The sequence below is a fragment of the Furipterus horrens genome, unplaced genomic scaffold (genome assembly GCF_987537825.1).
Source record: "Furipterus horrens unplaced genomic scaffold, mFurHor1.1.pri manual_scaffold_4, whole genome shotgun sequence".
In the NCBI taxonomy this organism is placed as follows: Eukaryota; Metazoa; Chordata; class Mammalia; order Chiroptera; family Furipteridae; genus Furipterus; species Furipterus horrens.
Genome location: NW_028327174.1, coordinates 171842618 through 171861807, shown reverse-complemented (window position 1 = coordinate 171861807; position 19190 = coordinate 171842618). Strand labels below are relative to the sequence as shown.

The following is a 19190-nucleotide window of genomic DNA, read 5'->3' as shown; positions in this document are numbered from 1 at the left end:
CCCATAGCTCAAAAGAGTAAGAGCAGGGCTACTCTAATTGGTATTTTCCCAATAATCACAGTTAAAATGGGGGGAGTCACCAGTTCTCTAAAAGAGAATTCTATTCTGAAAAGACTAAGCAATAAACCATTACTGAGAGACAGGGACCAAGTCAGAGGCAGCTTTTTATGCCCTACTGGAATAATGTAGTCAGACTGATATTTTAGAAAGGTTAAGTATAGCTGTATGTGACAAATGGACTCAAGGAAGTGAAACCGTTCAAGAAGAGAAAGCAAATAATTTATTACAAAAGATTATGTGAATGTTGTCTAGATCAAGGAGAGATGAGAGAAGAAAGGAGAGGAGAGGTTGGATTTGAGAAAACTAAGGGATTAAAAGATGGGAAAAGAAGTCACCTGACCCTGAAATGGAAAATTCTTCAAGCCTCCCTTTTTCAAAAAGCCCACCAGCTTTGTTCCCCAGCTTATGAAAGCAGGCCAGCACCCGAACCAATTCAGAGGAACTTCCTTTCCTCTGTGTGCCTCCCTTGTGCTGAACCATAAGCTTAATAAAATCCATATGAAAATTTCTCTGGGACTTCCTCTCGATCCCTATCTTGAGGAACCCAAGAACCCCAATGCCGGTAACAGTATCCAATGCATTAAAGAGGTCTGGCTGGAGGACTGTCACCCATTAAAATTAACAATATAAGATCACTGATAATATTAGCAAGATAAGAAGTGTTTGCTGACGGATGTTATATTTTAGGTAATAGTGGGAAATTTAATTGGGAATGCCCAGAATTGAAAATAATGAGGTCTAGGCTAGTGCGTTATTTTGAGTCATTAATGTCTAGGTAATAGTTAAAATCATGGGTGTGAGATATTTTAAGAAGAGCATGAAGGGTGAAAAGTCCAAGACTGAAACTAGAAGAGAAGAAATATTTAAAGGGCTGAGTGAGAACTTGTAAGAAAGTCAAAGAAGGTTTCAAGAAGGTAATGATGAATAGTATAATGTTCGCTCCTCCTGAAAGCTTCTTGGGAGAGTGACATTAGTGGGAGTTGAACAGGGTTACATCTGTCTCACCCCCACCTATAACTAAACAGTAAAGTGTTTTTTAAGTATATTTTGATAATGCTGTTACAGTTGTCCCAATTTCTTTTTCCCTTGTTCCTCATTGCTAAGTTCTTCCACTGGAACCTTCATCTGTTCCCTCTTTTGGGCTGTATTTCTGTTTCCTCAATCTGACAAGCTCCTGTTTGCTTCTGTGTCTTAGGTAGAGGTGTCACACCTGTTATGTTGTAAGGGGTAGAGCCTTAGGTATTCATCAGTAAGAGGTGACCTGTTTCACCCTGTTTCGGCACTGTGTGTGGGGGTGAGGTCTGAGAGGGAACAGTGCCACTTGCTCAGCACTCACCCCCTTTAAAGTCACTTCACCTGCTTCCCGTATGGGACTGGCACACTCTAGCTGTTGCCCTAGATGTTGTTCCCAGAGGGTGTGGGTCTGCAGAGGTTGTAGGACTGTGGGGGCCCTCTAAACAAACGAACTCTGTTGAGAAACTGGCAATTTCTTCCTCCGCCCCAACCCCTATTGGTTTACACAGTCAGAAGCAATGAGGCTTTATTATCCCCAGTACTGAAATTGTAGCTGTGTAGTCTGGTGTGGTGCTGGGAGTGTTCCCCAGGTGTCCCTCCCTGCTTTTTTAATGTGTGGCTGCACTTTCCTCCGGCCTGCCACAGAAGCTGCTGCCACACTGCGTCCTCTCTGCCCCAGCTCTGCCCTCCTTCTTGTTTGGATGAGTATTTCTTCTTTATATCTTTGTTTGCTGGACTTCCATGCAGTTTGATTTTCTGGAACTTCTGGTTGTTTCTAGTTTTGTGGTAGTTGTATTCCTTCTTAGTTGTGGAGGGAGACGCAGCGTGTCTGCCTAGGTCTCCATCTTGGCTGGAAGTCTTAAATAGTAAAGTTTTGAAAAGAGGAACTGCGACTCTTGCTATCCCTTGGGTTGATATAGAGACTCTATAAAGCTGGTGTTCAAAAAATGTTTATTAGATTATACTGTTGGCACATGAAAGGCTGGTACATGTACCATTGTGAGGCATCAGTGAGGTTGAGTGAGGAAAGGAGGATGGATCATTAAAAGACCCTGAAAATTAGGCAGGAATTTGGACTTGCTGTAGTATTCCCAAGAACAGAATGAAGCCCCTGCACCATTTTACTAATAAGGAAACAGAAGTTCAGAGAACTGCGGAGGCTACTTAGTAGTGATCACATGACAGACCCAGGGCCCAAGCCTGGATTGTTCCTCGCTCTTTCCTGTATACCACAATGCCACCAGGTAAATTTGATTTCTGAAGTGGAGGTTTTAGGCTGAAGTGATATTATTAAAATTATATCCTTTTGAAAAATATTTATTGAATATAAATAAATGACTTATACATTAAATATCAAGAAATATTCATTACTGATTACAAGTCAGGTTGTAATACTGAAGGAACCAGACTCAAAACATCCACTCATGACACCGTGATAATTCCATTCCAATATTGGACACAATACTGATTACTCACAAGACACAACAAAACTCATCAGAAAAGACCATCACTTTAACCAAACTATAATACCACAATAGAAAATGATTTTGAATCATAATGTGGACAGTTCCAGTAATCCTATCCGCCTTATCAATTTATCAGGTCAATTTGACATTGTGGAGTTATACTATCATAAAATCTAAAGAGTCCCATTTCCTTGGTTTCATTTCAAATTATTATTAAGGAATAAAATCATACATACCCATTGATACTTTTAAGTAAGTTAGTCTTTCATAAGGAAAAAGGAATAAAAATTTAGTACAGAGAAAGTATCCCCCAAATGTTGAGTCTCTTAATGGAAAAAAAAAAAAAAAAGAGCAACGTAATTAACTTTTCCTTTAAAGAAAGGAAAGAAACCTTAATCTGTTATGGTAAATTTGGAAAGATAAATATATCCTAGTCCCAGAATAAGTATTTATTTTACACGATGTACTTGAACGATGCAAGTCTATGAGGCAGGGATCTGTGGCAATCCAAATTCATCCACCAGGACTCCATCCTGAAAAAAAGGAGCAATGTTTAGTGCCAGTATTTTTCAACTGATTTAAAAAAAAAAAAAATGAGTACAAATACTTAGTAGTTAAAATTCATCTTGAAAATCAAAATCCCATTCAGAAGATGAGAAGGAGATTTTTTATGAAAGGTAAAGATGGAAGTGATGAACCCAGAAAAGAAATGGAAGAGATCAAAAGGGGTGATCTTTGTAGGGTAAAGGAAGAGTAAGAGAGAAAGAGAAACTTAAGTGCAAATCTAGAAAGGAGAAAATAAGGCTGGGAAAGTTAGTCCTTGCCTACAGATTCCCATTTTCACTCTGATCCCTAAAGTGAACAATTAACTTTTATAGCCTCCCAAATCCTTGAAGGAGCAGTGCCCTAGAACAGGCCATTACTGCTGTATCACACTGTATCACAAACTACAGGCAGTGATACCACTATCAATTAAGAAACCATATCCCAACAGCATTTTAACTCAGGAACCCATGACCTTTTAGAAGTGGACATAACATATGTGCTCCAGGGAATTAAAAAGGTGGGCTATGGTACTATTAATAAAAATTATTTCACATGTACTGAGAAAAAGCAAGCTATGCACCTGGAACCCTGATGTGGCCAGAGTTGTGGGGCAGATGGGAGGGGTACAGTAGGGGAAGACAAACATTATAGAAATCAGCTATAAAGGACCTGAGAAATGACCTATTTGCCACTTTTTGCTGCCAACATTTTATAGGTGAAAAAACACTGATGAGATTCAGAGAGAAGACATGAATTGCTAATTTGCTCTAAGTCGCACAGTGAGTAAAGGCAGAGCTGAGACCAGCTTCCGCTAAAGGATTCTGTCAACTACATTATGCATATTCAGTGGGCATGTTGGGAGATAAGGCAAACACTAGGACTATAAATGTCCTGTGGCAACAATAAAATGACACACTATGGCAGGCACTACTGGAGTGAACAAAATTTCATAAGCAGCAAAATTTTATCTATTTATAATAATGATAACCATGTCATTTTGGACAGGGCTTTAAATCTGTAAAGCCCTTTTACATACAAGATCTAATTTGAGCTACACAACAATTATGTGAGATCATACCTGTATTTTACAAATGCAAGGAATAGAAAAGTTCAAAACAGCTAAGTGGTTTGCCAAGTTCCACAGTCAGTGGCAGAGACTTAAACCCAGATGTCCTGTTTCTTTTACTGTATTGAATTAGAATCTTTCTACATTAGGTATTATACTTATTAATCCCTAGTTTTAAAACATCCACTCTATAATTAACCGGTGTGCCTGGAAAGTAGAATTTCCTTTTACACTGCTGCCTAGCATGGTTCGTGCATGTGCTGCTAATAGTTTTGCAGGAAACGTCCAAAACCTTGCACTGAGTGCCACTTCACAAGGGTAATTTGTAGTATTATACAAATTGTCATTGTATAAAAACATTATGGATATCCATGACACTATTTACATAGCCTGTCCATAATCCAATGCAGGAAAACTGGGCTTTCAAGGATGCCCAAAATAATGACTGAGATTTCCTTGTTTTGACTGAAGAGTACCTTTTAGATTCCCAAACTGGTGATCAAGCATAATCCTTTATAATTTATATAGAAAATATTAACAGAAAAAGCTTTCACCTTATTCTTTGTGTCAGTGGGAACACCTTCTGGAATTGCAGGTGCAGATGCTGCTTCATCCAAGTAAGAACTGTCTTCATCAGCCAGAAGCTCATCACCCAGAGCATCCAACTCTGAAATTGAAATAGTTGACATTTCAAAAATATATAAACAAAAAAACCCCAAAACTGGCAGCCCAATTATTTATAAGATGAACATTTAAAAACAAAGGGTAATGGACTATTAATTTCTATTTTCGAAATAAAAGATTAGCATTATAAGAAATTTTCAAGGGAACTGATGGGATAAAATCTATGAAAAACCAAAATCAAAATAAAACAAACTAGCAAAACAATCACTGCCTGTGGGTTTATAAGGTCCCCGTCTTCAGAAGAAGACTCTAGAATTATCAATTGGCCAATTCAAATTAAAAAATTCTGATAACAAATGTAAAAAATTATCTCTCATTTATTAAGGAACTTGAAAGGAGACAATGAAAGTAGGCAGAAATTGTACACAGAGTGATCATTACATGAAGTCAGGCTTTAAAAAAAAAAGTCTACAGTACAGTGAGTAGAAAGTGATCAGGAAGAATGACCATACCAGGCAGAGACTCATTAGGGGAAATTCTAGATGGGAAATAAAAAAAATAAAGAAATGAGCAGGGGGGAGGTTCTAGGAAAAAACAGAAAATGGAGAGGGAGACGGGGAGAGAGAGAGAAAGAGAGAAAAGCAGTAATGTTACAGGGATATTATGTTACAGAAAACCCAGTGTAGTTGTTCTGCCTTCTACCCAGTTAACCATGCTAGAAATTGACAAGATATCCTAGATACCTCCTTTTCCCTCCATATCCAATTAATTAAGTCTTATCCATTGAACCTCCTAAAATGTCTTCAATCTTTCTTTTTAATCCTCACCCAAGGACATACTTATTGATTTTAGGGAGAGGGGAAGGGAGGGAGACAGGGAGAGAAACATCAATTGGTTGCCTCTTATTCATGTCCCAAATGGGGAATGAACCCACAATCCAGGCATGTGCCCTGACCAGGAATTGAACCCTTGACCTTTCAGTTTATAGGATGACGATCCACCCAACTAAGCCATACAAGCCAGGGCAAAATATCTTCAATCTCTTCACTTATCTCTGTTTCTGCTACCACAACCTTAGTCTTAAGACACCATCATCTCTTAAACAGATTGCATCAATAGTTTCTGAACAGCTCTCCCTGAGGCCACCCAACAACCCCTCTCATGTTTTCCTAACTCCTACTCATCCTTCAGTTCCCGTGGCTGTCCCCCACTTCCAAATATGAGGCTTGTCCAGAATGTATCCAACCATGTAATATGAAAAATAGAGAAATTTACTGAAAAAGATACAAGATAAAAGAAACATTGTATATAGGGCAATGATGACTGAGACCCCTTCAAAGTAGGCACCTTGGGACCTCACACAATTCTCCCTGTCACCATCAGCTGTCCCATATTTTTCTGAATCTCATCAACAGTCTGAAATCTCTTCCCTTTCAAAGGTGATTTTAGTTTTGGGAAAAGCCAGAAGTTGCAGGGTGCCAAATCTGGGCTGTAGGGGGGCTGAGTCACCTGGGAGATTTGATGTTTTGCCAAAAAATTCTGCATGAGACGTGATGTATGAGCAGGCATACTGTCATGATGAAGCTGCCAATTACCAGTTGCCCATAGCTGTAGCCTTATAAATCACCTAAATAGTTTTAATGCCAAATGTGATGTAGATTCATTGCTCTACTCACTCATTTTGAACGCGATGGCCACACAGTACACATGCTCACTCAACAGCATCTACCACCCCCACTGACTAGTACAGTGAAGTCGTCATTGTTCATGCATGCACATTCCAGTCCACTCTCCTTAGCTGACAGGTTACATTGGGTATTACGTTCTAGACCTCCCCCCCTCCCCGCGAAGTAGGAACCTTACATTTATTCTACACTCTTAAACCTATGTAACTTTAACAACATATGTATACACTACCACAAAATCCCACGATACAGTGAAAAAACCAAGATAAATAATTAAATATAATATTTTAAAAAATCCTGCAATACAGTGAAGCCATAAGTGAACCACGATATAGAGAGGGACTACTGTACTAACAATGGCTGGACTTTTTCAGGACAGACCTCATATGTTAGCTTTCCCAGCTGTGCGCTTCATAGTACCCCAAACCTCTCCCACCATTTATGCTCTTGTAATTAATTACTTGAAAGCAGTAGTTTCTTACCTCTGCTCAAGAAGCTTCATGAATGCAGGGGTTATATTTGTTTTCTCCAATGCTGAATCCCCAGCACCAAACAGTGTCTGGCATATAGCAGATGCACAGTAAGTATTTGCCAACTACTGTTTCTTGATCTGCACTGCTGTTCTGAGGGAGAGGACTCCAAGTAGCAAAATAGGGAACGAAATCAAAAGGAAAACAGCAGGGAAAGGCAGTATTTAGATACCAAACACTGGGTTAGCAGAGGCCTTTGCGTGCACCTTCCTTCAGAACTTGTCCCTCCCAGAGTTGCTGGTGGAGTATGCAAGTTCAATGTGGCTGCCTTACAAGCTCTCTTCCAAGACTATACTGTAAACTCTCTGTCAAGGAACCCTCACAGGAATTTTCTCTAGCATTTGGGAAAAGGTCCTAGGTTCCTTTCAGACCCTTAAAGCTACATATGCATTGCTTTTCCTATCACTTACCTGCTTCTAGGTCATCTTCATCTAACTCTGGGGTGCCGTAACTACGACTTAGTGCTTCCTGGATTTCGTTTGCATCTTCCATCATATCCTCCAGCTGGTCTTGTAAATCCTATAGGAATACATGACAGAATTTTTATTCATTTCTTACCATTTTTTTTACCTTCTGCCCTACTCTCTCCTCTGAATCTTAGAAAGGGGTATTTCTTTAAAAAATGATATACAAACAAATGCAGAACACATAACGAATTCTCAACTGTTAGTTCCCCTCTTTTCCCCCAGTCCTTGGCTAGTGACTAGTTTTAGTGAACAGCTGAGCAGGGGCTCCTCTAATGGACATGTTCAAGTAACTCCTAGATGTCCTCCTAATTAAAAGTATAAGAAAGCAAGCTTGAAGAATTATTTAAAAATCATAAGTTTGAAGAGTTTCCCTAACAGTAACTATAAATGTCACTGATCCATATAATTCTCCTCTCTTTTGGTGGTAAAAATGTAAACTTAAAAATAAAGAAGAACAAAACTGGTGATCTTATATTTGAATTTAAGGTGCCTCATGGAAATCCGAAGTCTTATTACAAGAATAGATGTCCATTATCTCTCTGTCATTACAGAAAGTTTTTACCTGAAATGTTATATCAAGCAACAGTTATACTATAAACATTTTTCTAACTAATGGAAAAAAAGAGGTAACTGAGACAAACAAATTACTCTTCTTGAGTTTGCCAAAGACTGACTATGTAAGAAAAGGGGCACTAGAATAAACAACTGGGTTGTATAAAGTTATACTGGGCCTGCCATGGTTGGGGAAACACAAAATGGATTCAGGTTAGGCTGAATATCTGAGACCAGGCTCGTGAAAATAATTGACTGAGGGCATAAATCATCTGTGAATAATCTATTGCACTTAACTGGGAGACTACTATAAGGCCAGAAAGAATATAAAACCAATCTGAGTAGTGGTATAGCATAATAAAGAGCAGTTAGTAATCAAACATATCCAAGCTAAAATTTTGTCATTACTCCACGAAAGTAATGTCTCTAAGCCTTAATTTCTAATTTCTTTATCTATAAAATGGGATTATTTAGTAGCCATATCTCATAGGGTTATGTAAAGATTTATTACAATAATATATGTCAAACACTAAGCACTTAATACTATATCTTCTACTGTGTTAAGGATATACAGAACAATATACTCTTCACATACTGAAAATTCCATAGAACGAGGTAGTGTTGATACTAAAGAAGGTCCAAATCAGCATTATCTATCCTTCAGAATTTCTAGAGCCATACAAAACATCTGAAAACTCTTTCCTGATCCCCAAATCTGAGATTATAAAGTAAATACAGGGTATAAAGTAAAACAGAAAAAATATTTTTAAAAAAGAAAAGAAAACACCTGGCTTTCCTGCATTTCCAACTGTCAAACTACCACATTATACATATGTAACATTTTGCTAAGAAAAGCACTGGCTGATACAATAATTAAGAGTGAAAATAGACTTCTGGCCAAGATTGAGGCGTAGGTAGACACACTGCGTCTCCCTCCACAACTAAGAAGGAATACAACTACCTTAAAACTGGAGACAATCAGAAGTTCCAGAAAATTGAACTGCATGGAAGTCCAACAAACAAAGATATAAAAGAAGAAATACTCATCCAGATAAGTAGGAGGCGCTGGGGTAGAGAGGATGAGGGTGGAAGTGGTGGCAGCGACAGCTGTGGCAGCAGTGACAGTGACCATGACAGCAGCAGAGGCAGGCCGGAGGAAAGCCCAGCCACACATTAAAAAAGCAGGGAGGGACACCTGGGAAGCACTCCCAGAACCAGACCAGACCAAACAGCTCATGGTTCCAGTGCTGCAGAAAATAAAGCCCCATTGCTTCTGACTGTGAAAACCAGTGGAGGTTGGGGCAGAGGAAGAAACTGCCAGTCTCTCAGCAGAATCTGCTTGTTTAGAGGGCCCCCACAGTCCTAGAATGTCTGCAGACCCACCCACTCTGGGAACCATGGCCAGGGCAAAAGCTAGAGAGGCGCCAGTCCCTTACGGGAAGTGGGACAAGCGCCTGGAAAAAGGGTCAGTGCTGAGCAAGCGGCATTGTTCCCTTGCAGACCCCTACCCCATATACAGCACCACAACATGGTAAAATGGGTCGCCCCATACTGACAAATACCTAAGGCTCTGCCCCTTACAACGTAACATGTGAAACAGCTCTACCTAAGACACAGAGGCAAACACAGGAGACTCTCAAGTTGTGGAGACAGAGAAGTATGGCCCAAAAGAGGGAACAGACGAAGGTTCCAGTGGGAGAACTAAGCGATGAGGAAATAGCCAACCTAACAGCCGTAGAGTTCAAAACACTGCGATAAAGATGCTCACAGGCTTGACAGATATGCCTGAGTAAGGCAAACACAGAAGGGAAGAAGTGAAGGCTATGCTAAGTGAAACAAAGGAAAATCCACACAAAACCAATGGTGAAGGGAAGGAAACCGGAGTTTAAATCAATGATGTGGAATATAAGGAAGAAATAAACAGTCAATTAGTACAGAATGAAGAAACAAGAATTGAAAAAAACGAGGAGACGCTTAGGAACCTCTGGGACAACTTTAAACATGCCAACATCTGAATCATAGGGGTAGCAGAAGGAGAAGAGGAAAAACAAGAAATTGAAAACATATGTGAAAAAAATAAGGAAGAAAAATTCCCCAAACTTGGTGAAGTTAATAGACATACAAGTTCAGGAAGCACAGAGAGTCCCAAACAAGCTAGATCCAAAGAGGACCACACCAAGACACATCATAATTAAAATGCAAAAGGTTAAAGATAAAGAGAGAATCTTAAAACCAGCAAGAGAAAAGCAGAGAGTTACCTACAAATGGGGTGCCTATAAGACTATCAGCTGATTTCTCAAAAGAAACTTTGCAGGCAAGAAGGGACTGGCAAGAAGTATTCGATGTGATGAAAAGCAAGGACCTACAACCAAGATTACTCTATCCAGCAAAGCTATCATTTAGAATGGAAGGGCAGATAAAGTGCTTCCCAGACAAGGTAAAATTAAAGGGGTTCATCATCACCAAGCCCTTATATGAAATGTTAAAGGGTCTTATTTAAGAAAAAGAGGATCAAAACTATGAATATTAAAATGACAACAAACTCACAACTATCAACAACAGAATCTAAAAGAGTAAAAACAAAAACAAACTAAGCAAACAACCAGAATAGGAACAGAATCATAGGTACGGGGATCATTAAGAGCATTATCAGCAGGGAGGGGGAAGGTGGAAATGGGGAAATGGTACAGGGATTAAGAAGCATAATTGGTAGGTACAAAACAGACAGGGGGGAGTTAAGAATAATATAGGAAAGGGTGAAGCCGAAGAAGTTATATGCACGACCCATGGACATGAACTAAGGGTGGTGGAATGCTGGAGGGAAGGGGGGTACTTGGTGGAGGGGAGCAAAGGGAAAAGAAATCAGGACAACATAATCAATAAAATATAATGAAAAAAAAAGAAAGAAAGACAAAAGAAAAGTGAAAATAATATAAATTAATTAAGTCAAGCTGATACTATGCTATTACATAAAAAGATAAGACATTCTCCCAAAATCATTTATGAATAGGCTTCCTAGCAATAGACTCGAGGATAGACACAGGAAAAAAATCATCACACAAAGAACTGATGGATTCAATACTGAATAAACAAACAAAAGAAATATAAACAAGTGCAAGCACTAGACTTGATGTGCAGAAACTAAAAATTAATAGAGATAGAAACAGAGCTATACACATACACACACACAGAAGCAAAATTAAAAAATGAGAGCTACAGGCCCTAGCGGGGTAGCTCAGTTTGTCAGAGCGTTGTTCTGATACATCAAGTTTGTGAGTTTGATCCCTGGTCAGGGCACAAACAAGAATTAACCAATGAATACATAAATAAGTAAAACAACAAATCAATGTCTCTCTCTCTCCAGCCCTACTTCCTCTCTAAAAAAAAAAAAAAATCAAGGATGCCAGCCTGCTAAACCAAGCACGCCATTGTCCGGAGACAGCCAACTGACCTGGAGTCTGCACAATCTTCCCCATGTGGGAAGGCCACCCTCCCCTCCACACCCCCACTATTATTAGGGATTTCTGGACCCAAGGGTAGGTAGGACGACGACCATGTCCAGCTTGAAGCAGCTAGAGGAGCTTGAGACCTTCGCCCATTGTCCTTTACAAGATTACAAAGGGTCTTAATATCTGAGAGGGAGGGATAGTTATTTTTTACAAACCATGGGTATGGACTTGGGGGGGGATTACTGGGGGAGGGAGATACTGGGTGGAGGGGAGTAAAGGGGAAAAAATTGGAACTACTGTAACAACATAATCAATAAAATATACTTTAAAAAAAAATCACATTTTTTTTAAAAGTGAGAGCTATAAAACAATAAAAGTATTTTACAGTATTTTAGGAAAACAAATGAAATTCAAAATATATAACCCAACCCAAGATATACACTCCAGACCTGGCTGGTGTGGCTCAGTGAATTGAGTGCTGGCCTGTGAACCAAAAGGTGACTGGTTCAATTCCCAGTCAGGGCACATGCCTGGGTTTCAGGCCAGGTCCCCAGTTGGAGGTGTGAGAGAGGCAGCTGATCCATGTATCTCTCCCACATCTCTGCTTCTCTTTCTCTCTTTCTCCCTACCTTTCTCCCGCTCTGAAAGTAAATAAATAAAATCTTAAAAAAAAAAAAAGTGATACACACTCTAAAACAGTTAGAAGAGAAAGAGGTTCTCTACCTGTCATGTGGGCATATCTATTACAAGACAGGTAAAGGATATTTAGGCAGGGAAACAGACAGAGAACCACAGGTGAAAGGTAAGAGAGGCCTACCAAAAAACCAGAAACACCAAAGTTTCTATTTTATCACATAGCTCTAATTAAAACACAAGGAACCCTAAAAGCAGAAAATAAAATTCAATTTCATTGTATTTTATTATCAAATAGTATTACACAAAAAAGACAAGCATACATATAACATTTTTCTCAGTAAATGTCCTGAAGATATCACTAAGCTTAATGCCTTGTAAGCAAAGACTGGTGAAGAATCAGACAGATGACTACGTGTAGTCTAAGGAGGAACCCTCAGAAGCAGCGGGAGGGAAGAAGGCTGTAGCTCCTCACTCCTACAGAGACTGAAAGACCAGCACTCCCAGAGAATCCCTCTGCAGGGTAAAATGCTGGGTACACAGTCAGTACTCAACCAACACTTCTTGAATTGGGCAGAACTACTTTACGTCCTTTAGTAGCCTCTCATTCATTTGTTCATGAACCATCAAACACTTTCTGAGCATTAACTACTATAGCCAGGCATTGTTCAAGGCACTGGGGATACCGTAAACAGAATCAAGTCGCTGCACGGATACAGACATTTACTCAAATAGTAGACATAAAGGGCACCATTGTATTTTCAGAAAAGTCTCTTCAACTCTGGTCAGCTGCCACTCCCTCCCTCTGCTATCTCTGCTTGCCATCTGGGCTGTTCACATGAGAGAGTGAGAGAAGCCAAGCTCTTAGGGCTCTCACCTCCCAGCCAAAACACAATCTTAAAAGAAATGCTAATTTTAAGGACCTAATGACATTATTAAGAATCTAGAGAATTATTAGAAAAAGAAACCACCCCCACACCAGGAACTGTTTTAATCACTCTACGTATATATGCTCACTTAACACTCATGACAATACTAGGAGATGGGCAGCAACATCACTACTTATAATTGAGGAACAGACTCAAAAATCATTGAGTTAGAAGGAACAGGAAACTGGGTGCTTATTTATCAGTGCTAATTATGTGCCAAGCATTGTGTGTGTAGATATACCAGCTCATTTATTTCATCTTCATAACAACCATATGTGGTATTAGGAGCCTTGCAATATGGAAAACAATACCTCTGGTACCCTTTCCCAAAGTTACTTATTCGTAAAGGGCAGAGCCAAGATTCAATTCCTCTTATGTGACCTTCCCATCACATACACATTCATTTGGATTCTTTCAGAAACTGATGCACTTTTGCAGAAAGCAGTATATGTCTCACCTCAATCTGGTCAATTTTCACTTGCTTGTATGCCTTCTTCATTTCCTTTACTCCCAGTTTCATAGCATCAACCTAAGAAATGGTTAAGAGAAAACATAATGTCTGAACAAGCTATGCTGGTTAAACTGTCTTTTTAAAAACCATGGGAAAAAAGCACAAGTGTACAAAAATAAAATAAAATCATGGGAAAAGGTGCTATGCAAGTACCGTGGTCTTGGTGTCCTTCAATGACTGGATGGTGTAATTGGCTTGTTCCATGTTAAATGACTGTTGGGCGAGATTGTCCCGCTGCTGCTCATACCTTTTATTAGAGTGAATTGAGAATGGCACATGTGAGCCAGAGAGAGAGATCCTCAGGAAGAAAGTATCTCTAATACTAAATAAGAGAATTTTCTTTAAAATAAAAAGGTTTTAAATTAAATATACCAGAAAACTGGCCAAAACATTCACTCTAACCCAGCGATTTTCAACCGTTTTCATCTCATGTCACACAAACTAATTACTAAAATTCTGCGACACACCAAAAAATGCATTTTTTGCCTATCTGACAAAAAATAGGTACAATTTTGATTAATTCATACTGGACAGCTATTGTTGTGTTGGCTGTTGTCATTTTTATTTTTAATTTGGCAATCTAAGGGAAAAGAGGTCAGTGCCCCTAACTAGTCAGGTATTGCATGTTTTAAAAATTCTTGCCCTGGCTGGTATGGCTCAGTTGGTTGGAGTATTGTCCTGTAAACCAAAAGGCTGTGGGTTCCATTCCCGGTCAGGGCACAAGCCTGGGTAGCGGGTTCGGTCCCTGGTTGGGATGCGTAGGAAAGGCAAGCAATAGATGTTTCTCTCCCTCTTTCTCCTATCTCTAAAATCAATAAGCATGTATTTGGGTGAGGATTAAAAAAAAAAATTTCTTGTGGCACACTGGTAGAAAATCGCTGCTCTAACCAAATACCATTTGATGACCCCGCTGGTCTTTTTCTTTTGTATGTATTTTAGTTATAACACTGTTTTCCATTTATTATAACATTTGTTGCTACAAAATCTTAATATACATGTCTCTATAATATTTTACATTATTTCCTATACTAAGTTCTGGGGCAAAGGGAAAGACTATTTTTAAGGCTCTTCATATATAAAGTGAAACTATTTTTCCAGCAGACTGAACTCCTTGAGGACAGGTATAATATTTTATTAATCTTGTACCCATAATTAGGTAACCCATCTGACCTAATATAATGCCTGGCACTCAAAATGTTTTTTCTTAATAAAACATACATTTTTATATCATAAGGTAACACTACCTCAAAGACTTTCATCAATAATATTTTTTTCTTTTAATCCTCACCCAAGGACATTTTTTTCACTGTTTTTGAGAGAGAGAAGAGAGAGGGAGAAACACTGATGTGGGAGAGCAACATCAATTGCCTGCCTCCCATACACGCCCAGACCCAGGACTGAACTCACAACCTAGGTATGTGCCCTGACCACAACCTTTTAGTTAATGGAGATGATGCTCTACCCAACCCAGCCACGTAGGCCAGGGCCGTCATTATATTCTTTATACAATATTTGAAAACCATCTAATTATCCAACCAGGAGAAAAATGGTCAATTCATAGTGTAGGGAAATGGTGGTGGAATATTAAAAAGTATAACATTTCCAAAGAATATTTAAAGGGACAAAGAAATGCTCATGATATAAGGTTAAGTGGAAAAGGATACCTTAAAACACACCATTTCTTTTCTTCTAAAAAATTACGTGCATATATATTATGTATGCTCAAGCATGGAAAAGAAACTGTAAAAAATCGGCATTTTAAAGGTGGTTTTTTCTGATAATAGGAATCTAGTAAATTTTCTTCTACTCATGTTTATGTATTTTCCAAGGTTCTATAATGAACATGTATTTATTTTAAAGATTTTATTTATTTATTTTTAGAGAGAGGGGAAGGGAGGGAGAAAACCATCAATGTGTGAGAGAAACATCAATCAGTTGCCTCTTGTACACGCCCTAACCAGGGACTGGCCCGTAATCCAGGCATGTGCCCTAACTGGGAAACAAACTGGTGATTTTTCACTTTGCTCAACCAACTGAGCCATGCTGGTCAGGGCTGTATTCTTTTATTTAAAAAAAAAAAATTACTTAAAACTTGCAATGCTACTGATTAAGGAGGCAACAATTTGACCACACTGTCACCATTTCTTTTTCCAATTTTATCTAATCTAGAAGGAGTAAGATGGATATGATGTCTTATAAAAAGTCACTTTATAAATAGGAAAAGAGATCAACAATCTTTCCAGTTCCTTAGTAGTTGGTTACATCTGACCTCTACAGCCCTGCAAAGTCTCTTCAGCTAGAAGCCCACAAGAGTAAGCAACAAAGATAATATTTGGCTTCTGCTCACACACTGGGATACAGTCACCTAAAAAAAATTAAGGACCCTTCAATCTTCTGGTGGGAGGGAACAAATATTCAAGATTCCCAATTTTACAGAGAAACAAAAATTAAAAAGGCACACTAATTAAATAAGTAATGGAAAAACCAAACCCTATAGATCTGGGCAGTCCAATACAGAAGCTACCAGCCACATATGGTTAAATTGTTAAAACTAAATAAAATTAAAGTTTGAATTCCTAGTCATACTAGCCACAGTTCAAGTGCTCAATAGGCACCCATGGATAAGAGCTACTGAACTGAGCAGCATAAATATAGAACATCACTAACATAGCAAAAGTTCTGTTTGAATGGCTGGTGCTACAACAGATGTTGCTCAATACAAATGGGGAGAAAAACTCAGCTAACTATATATGTAGATAAAATTTGTAATTAAACGAAGAATGCTTATAAAATGGTATAAAAACCTGAAGAAACGGATCATTTCTCTTTTGGTCAAACCTGTGAAAGAAAGATTATGTCTATAACTTACATCCTCTTTTGCTTTAAAACCCGCAAGGCTTTCTGCTTGACCATATTCTGAGGAGAAAAACAGATTTTAATGAAAAGAATTAGAAAATATACATATGGTAAAAGAAATCTCCCATATCCCAAAATGTACATATCTACATACTCTTTTTTTCAAAGCAGCAGATACAGTAGCTCCTGGATTGCTCTTCGCCTCCCAAGCACAGTCTTCAAGCCTCAGCGAGTCTCTGCCTTTGTGTCCCACAGCTCAGTGTAGGAACTGCATGCTTTTTTCCTAGTGCGTATTAGCTTCACCCCCGGCTTCAACAGTGCTGACTTTTTATATTCATTTGCCTTAGGAGATTCCCAACTTGGACATCCTGCTATCCACTCAAACTCAACATGCACAAACTCCTCAATCTGCTCTCTCCTTAGAAATTATTAACAACCGCCCCACTATCTCTCACTTCTCTAAGTTTTGAACCTTTACATCAGCCTTACCTTTCCTCTCTGTTGTCAAGATGTACAGTCATCTTGTTACTGATTTTCAGAACTCACTTTCAAATTGATTCACGTCATTCTCATGACTACCACCACAGTTTAGGCTTTCATCTCCTCAAGTCTAGATGAGCTTTCCTGCCTCTGGTCACTCTTTATTCCATGTCTTAACTAAGATGGCTGAGAAAAGCCTCTTGTCACTTCCCTTTCTATACTGTTCCATAAATCATTTTATTTGTCTTCTCCATTGAAGAAGGGAAAGCAGGTATTACTTCACAGACAGTAATAATACCTAACATTTACTGAATGTTTCTATGTACCAGACACAGTACTATGTAGGTCACATAAATTACCTTGTTTAATCCTCCCACTATAATGTAGGTATTATCCCTGTTTTACAGATGGGAAAACTAAGGTTCAGTGATGCTAAGTAAGTTGCCCTAGCTCAAATGGTTAATAAGTTATAAAGATGAAAGCAAAGAAGGCAGTTTCATATCTACAGTCCATGTACTTTAAGACAGTGCTCTATGTTTCTACCTAACAGAAGAGGAAAATAAGAAATTAAGTGACTTTATCAAGGCCACAGCTAGTAGTAAAGGTGTTAACAGAACACTGGTCTCCAGGCCCTAGCTGGTTAGTGTCATCCCAAAATGCCATGGTTGTAGGTTCAGTCCCCGGTCAGGGTACATACAAGAATCAACTAGTGAATGCATAAATAAGTGGAACAACAATTCGATGTTTTTTTTTCTCTCTCTCCCTCCCTTTCTCTCTCAAAAAAAAAGTTAATTAATTATAAACAAATAAATAGAACACTGGTCTCCAGATGCCCAATTCAGTACTTTATTCCCAGTATGCCACTCCTATCTAACATGGCAACTCATTATTCCTGAATATGGTCCACCCCTTCTCTCCAGATGGCCGCATTCTCAATAGGATATACTAATTCCCACATACATGCTTTCGGACATGTGATCAGTGTCTTTTCTCCAAAAGGTCAAACCACAGTCTCCCTCTCATATCTGGTTGTAAACTCTCTTCCCTGAGTGTTTCTCTTCACATGGGTTTTCTCTTACCAGACAGTGAACATGCTGTATCTCACCAGCCCCTACTTCCACAGGTGCTGAAGTTAGGCTCTCACAGCAGCTGCTGACTACTTACCTTTGCAGGACCCTCTCTCATCTTCTTGATCTGATCCTTATACTTCACTAACTCAGTATCCAGTCGAGAAATCTTCTTGTCAATGGATTCTGCCCTGCTGTCCACCTTGAGGGGGAAAAAAAGAATCAAAGGCAGTTGTAGCTACATACTTACATAAGAAGGGGCAGGAGAAGGAAAAATATGGAGGAAGAAAAAAATTAAGAGGACCATATGGTGGAGGGTGGAAAACTGTGGTTCCGAAAGTGGGAGGGATTCCCACAGAAAACATTGGGGGATTTTTATAAACTATACTCCACCCCCCAGATTCTGATATTCCAGGGACTCCCTCAGGTGCGTTTGGGAAGAAAAATAATTTCAGACTCACTAGGCTAAGCTGAAATTTCTCTAGAATAAGAAACTAGTTAGGCTGGGACTCAACCAGGAGGTATGTGAAATGAGTTAAGTGTCCAGTGGACCCTGGCTAGGGCTGTAGATCTAACGCTGGTGGCTTAATGTGCAGGATCAGGATTCTTAATTTTGTTACTGAGATTCAGGAACTGGGTAGATTTGTTGACCTAGGATATCAAGTTGTGGGTCCTGAAGTGGGAGAAGGATGCCGGATGAAAGAGGGGCAGGGGGTCGGTTTGGACGAGGTGGGAAGGGTGTACGGGCCTACCGCTAACTGGGCTGAAGGGATAAGAGCGAGTGGACGCGGCAGTGGGCATCAGAAGGGGTCGGGTGCCAGTGATGGGTCAGGGGTCCCTGGTTTGTGGCGTCAGGAATGACCTGAGTAACAGGAACGAAGGTGGAGTGAAAAGGGCCAAGGTATAATGGGCCCGGGAACAGGAATGGGGTGGAGGAGTAGGAGCTGAGAGCCAGAAGGTAGGTGAGGAGAGGAGTTTCAGAGGCTCCGAGCCTAGTTATGAGTGGTCAAGCGCCCACCGTGCCAATGCAGTCAGTCAGGCTGGGCGGCGGAGCCTTGGGTTTCGCTTTCCCGAAGATTCGGTTCATCTTGACTGGCCGCGAAGAAAACCCAAACAGTGGAGCAAAGACCAGAAACGGAAGTAGAGACACCGCCGTCTCTGCCTTGACTTCCTGCTCCCAGTGCGCAAACGCAATGAGCGTATTGGAGTTTCCCAACCCTTTCTCCGGGTTTTCAGCTCGGCCTTCCGGGAAGGA

At 39.6% G+C, this 19190-nt stretch overlaps 1 protein-coding gene across 1 annotated transcript; it reads right to left on the bottom strand.

The window, feature by feature from the left end:
• Positions 1–2008: 2008 nt before the first annotated feature.
• Positions 2009–19185, bottom strand: CHMP5 (charged multivesicular body protein 5). The gene is made up of 8 exons (XM_090274270.1): positions 18954–19185; positions 18033–18137; positions 16402–16448; positions 13686–13779; positions 13479–13550; positions 7402–7510; positions 4707–4819; positions 2009–3073 (listed from the first exon to the last, which is right to left on the bottom strand). Exons 1-8 carry the CDS (start codon positions 19020–19022, stop codon positions 3023–3025), a joined length of 660 nt encoding a protein of 219 aa, XP_090130396.1. The 5' UTR covers positions 19023–19185; the 3' UTR covers positions 2009–3022.
• Between the last annotated feature and the right edge of the window lie 5 nt (positions 19186–19190).

What these genes read in the sequence shown, in the direction of transcription:
- CHMP5 (XM_090274270.1), bottom strand. Translation starts at nt 19,022, where the DNA reads ATGAACCGAATCTTCGGGAAAGCGAAACCCAAGGCTCCGCCGCCCAGC. An exon ending in TGAGAGAGGGTCCTGCAAAG is followed by an intron (nt 16,449 to 18,032) that starts GTAAGTAGTCAG and finishes TTTTCTCCTCAG; the next exon opens with AATATGGTCAAGCAGAAAGC. An exon ending in TGAAGGACACCAAGACCACG is followed by an intron (nt 13,551 to 13,685) that starts GTACTTGCATAG and finishes ACCATTTCTTAG; the next exon opens with GTTGATGCTATGAAACTGGG.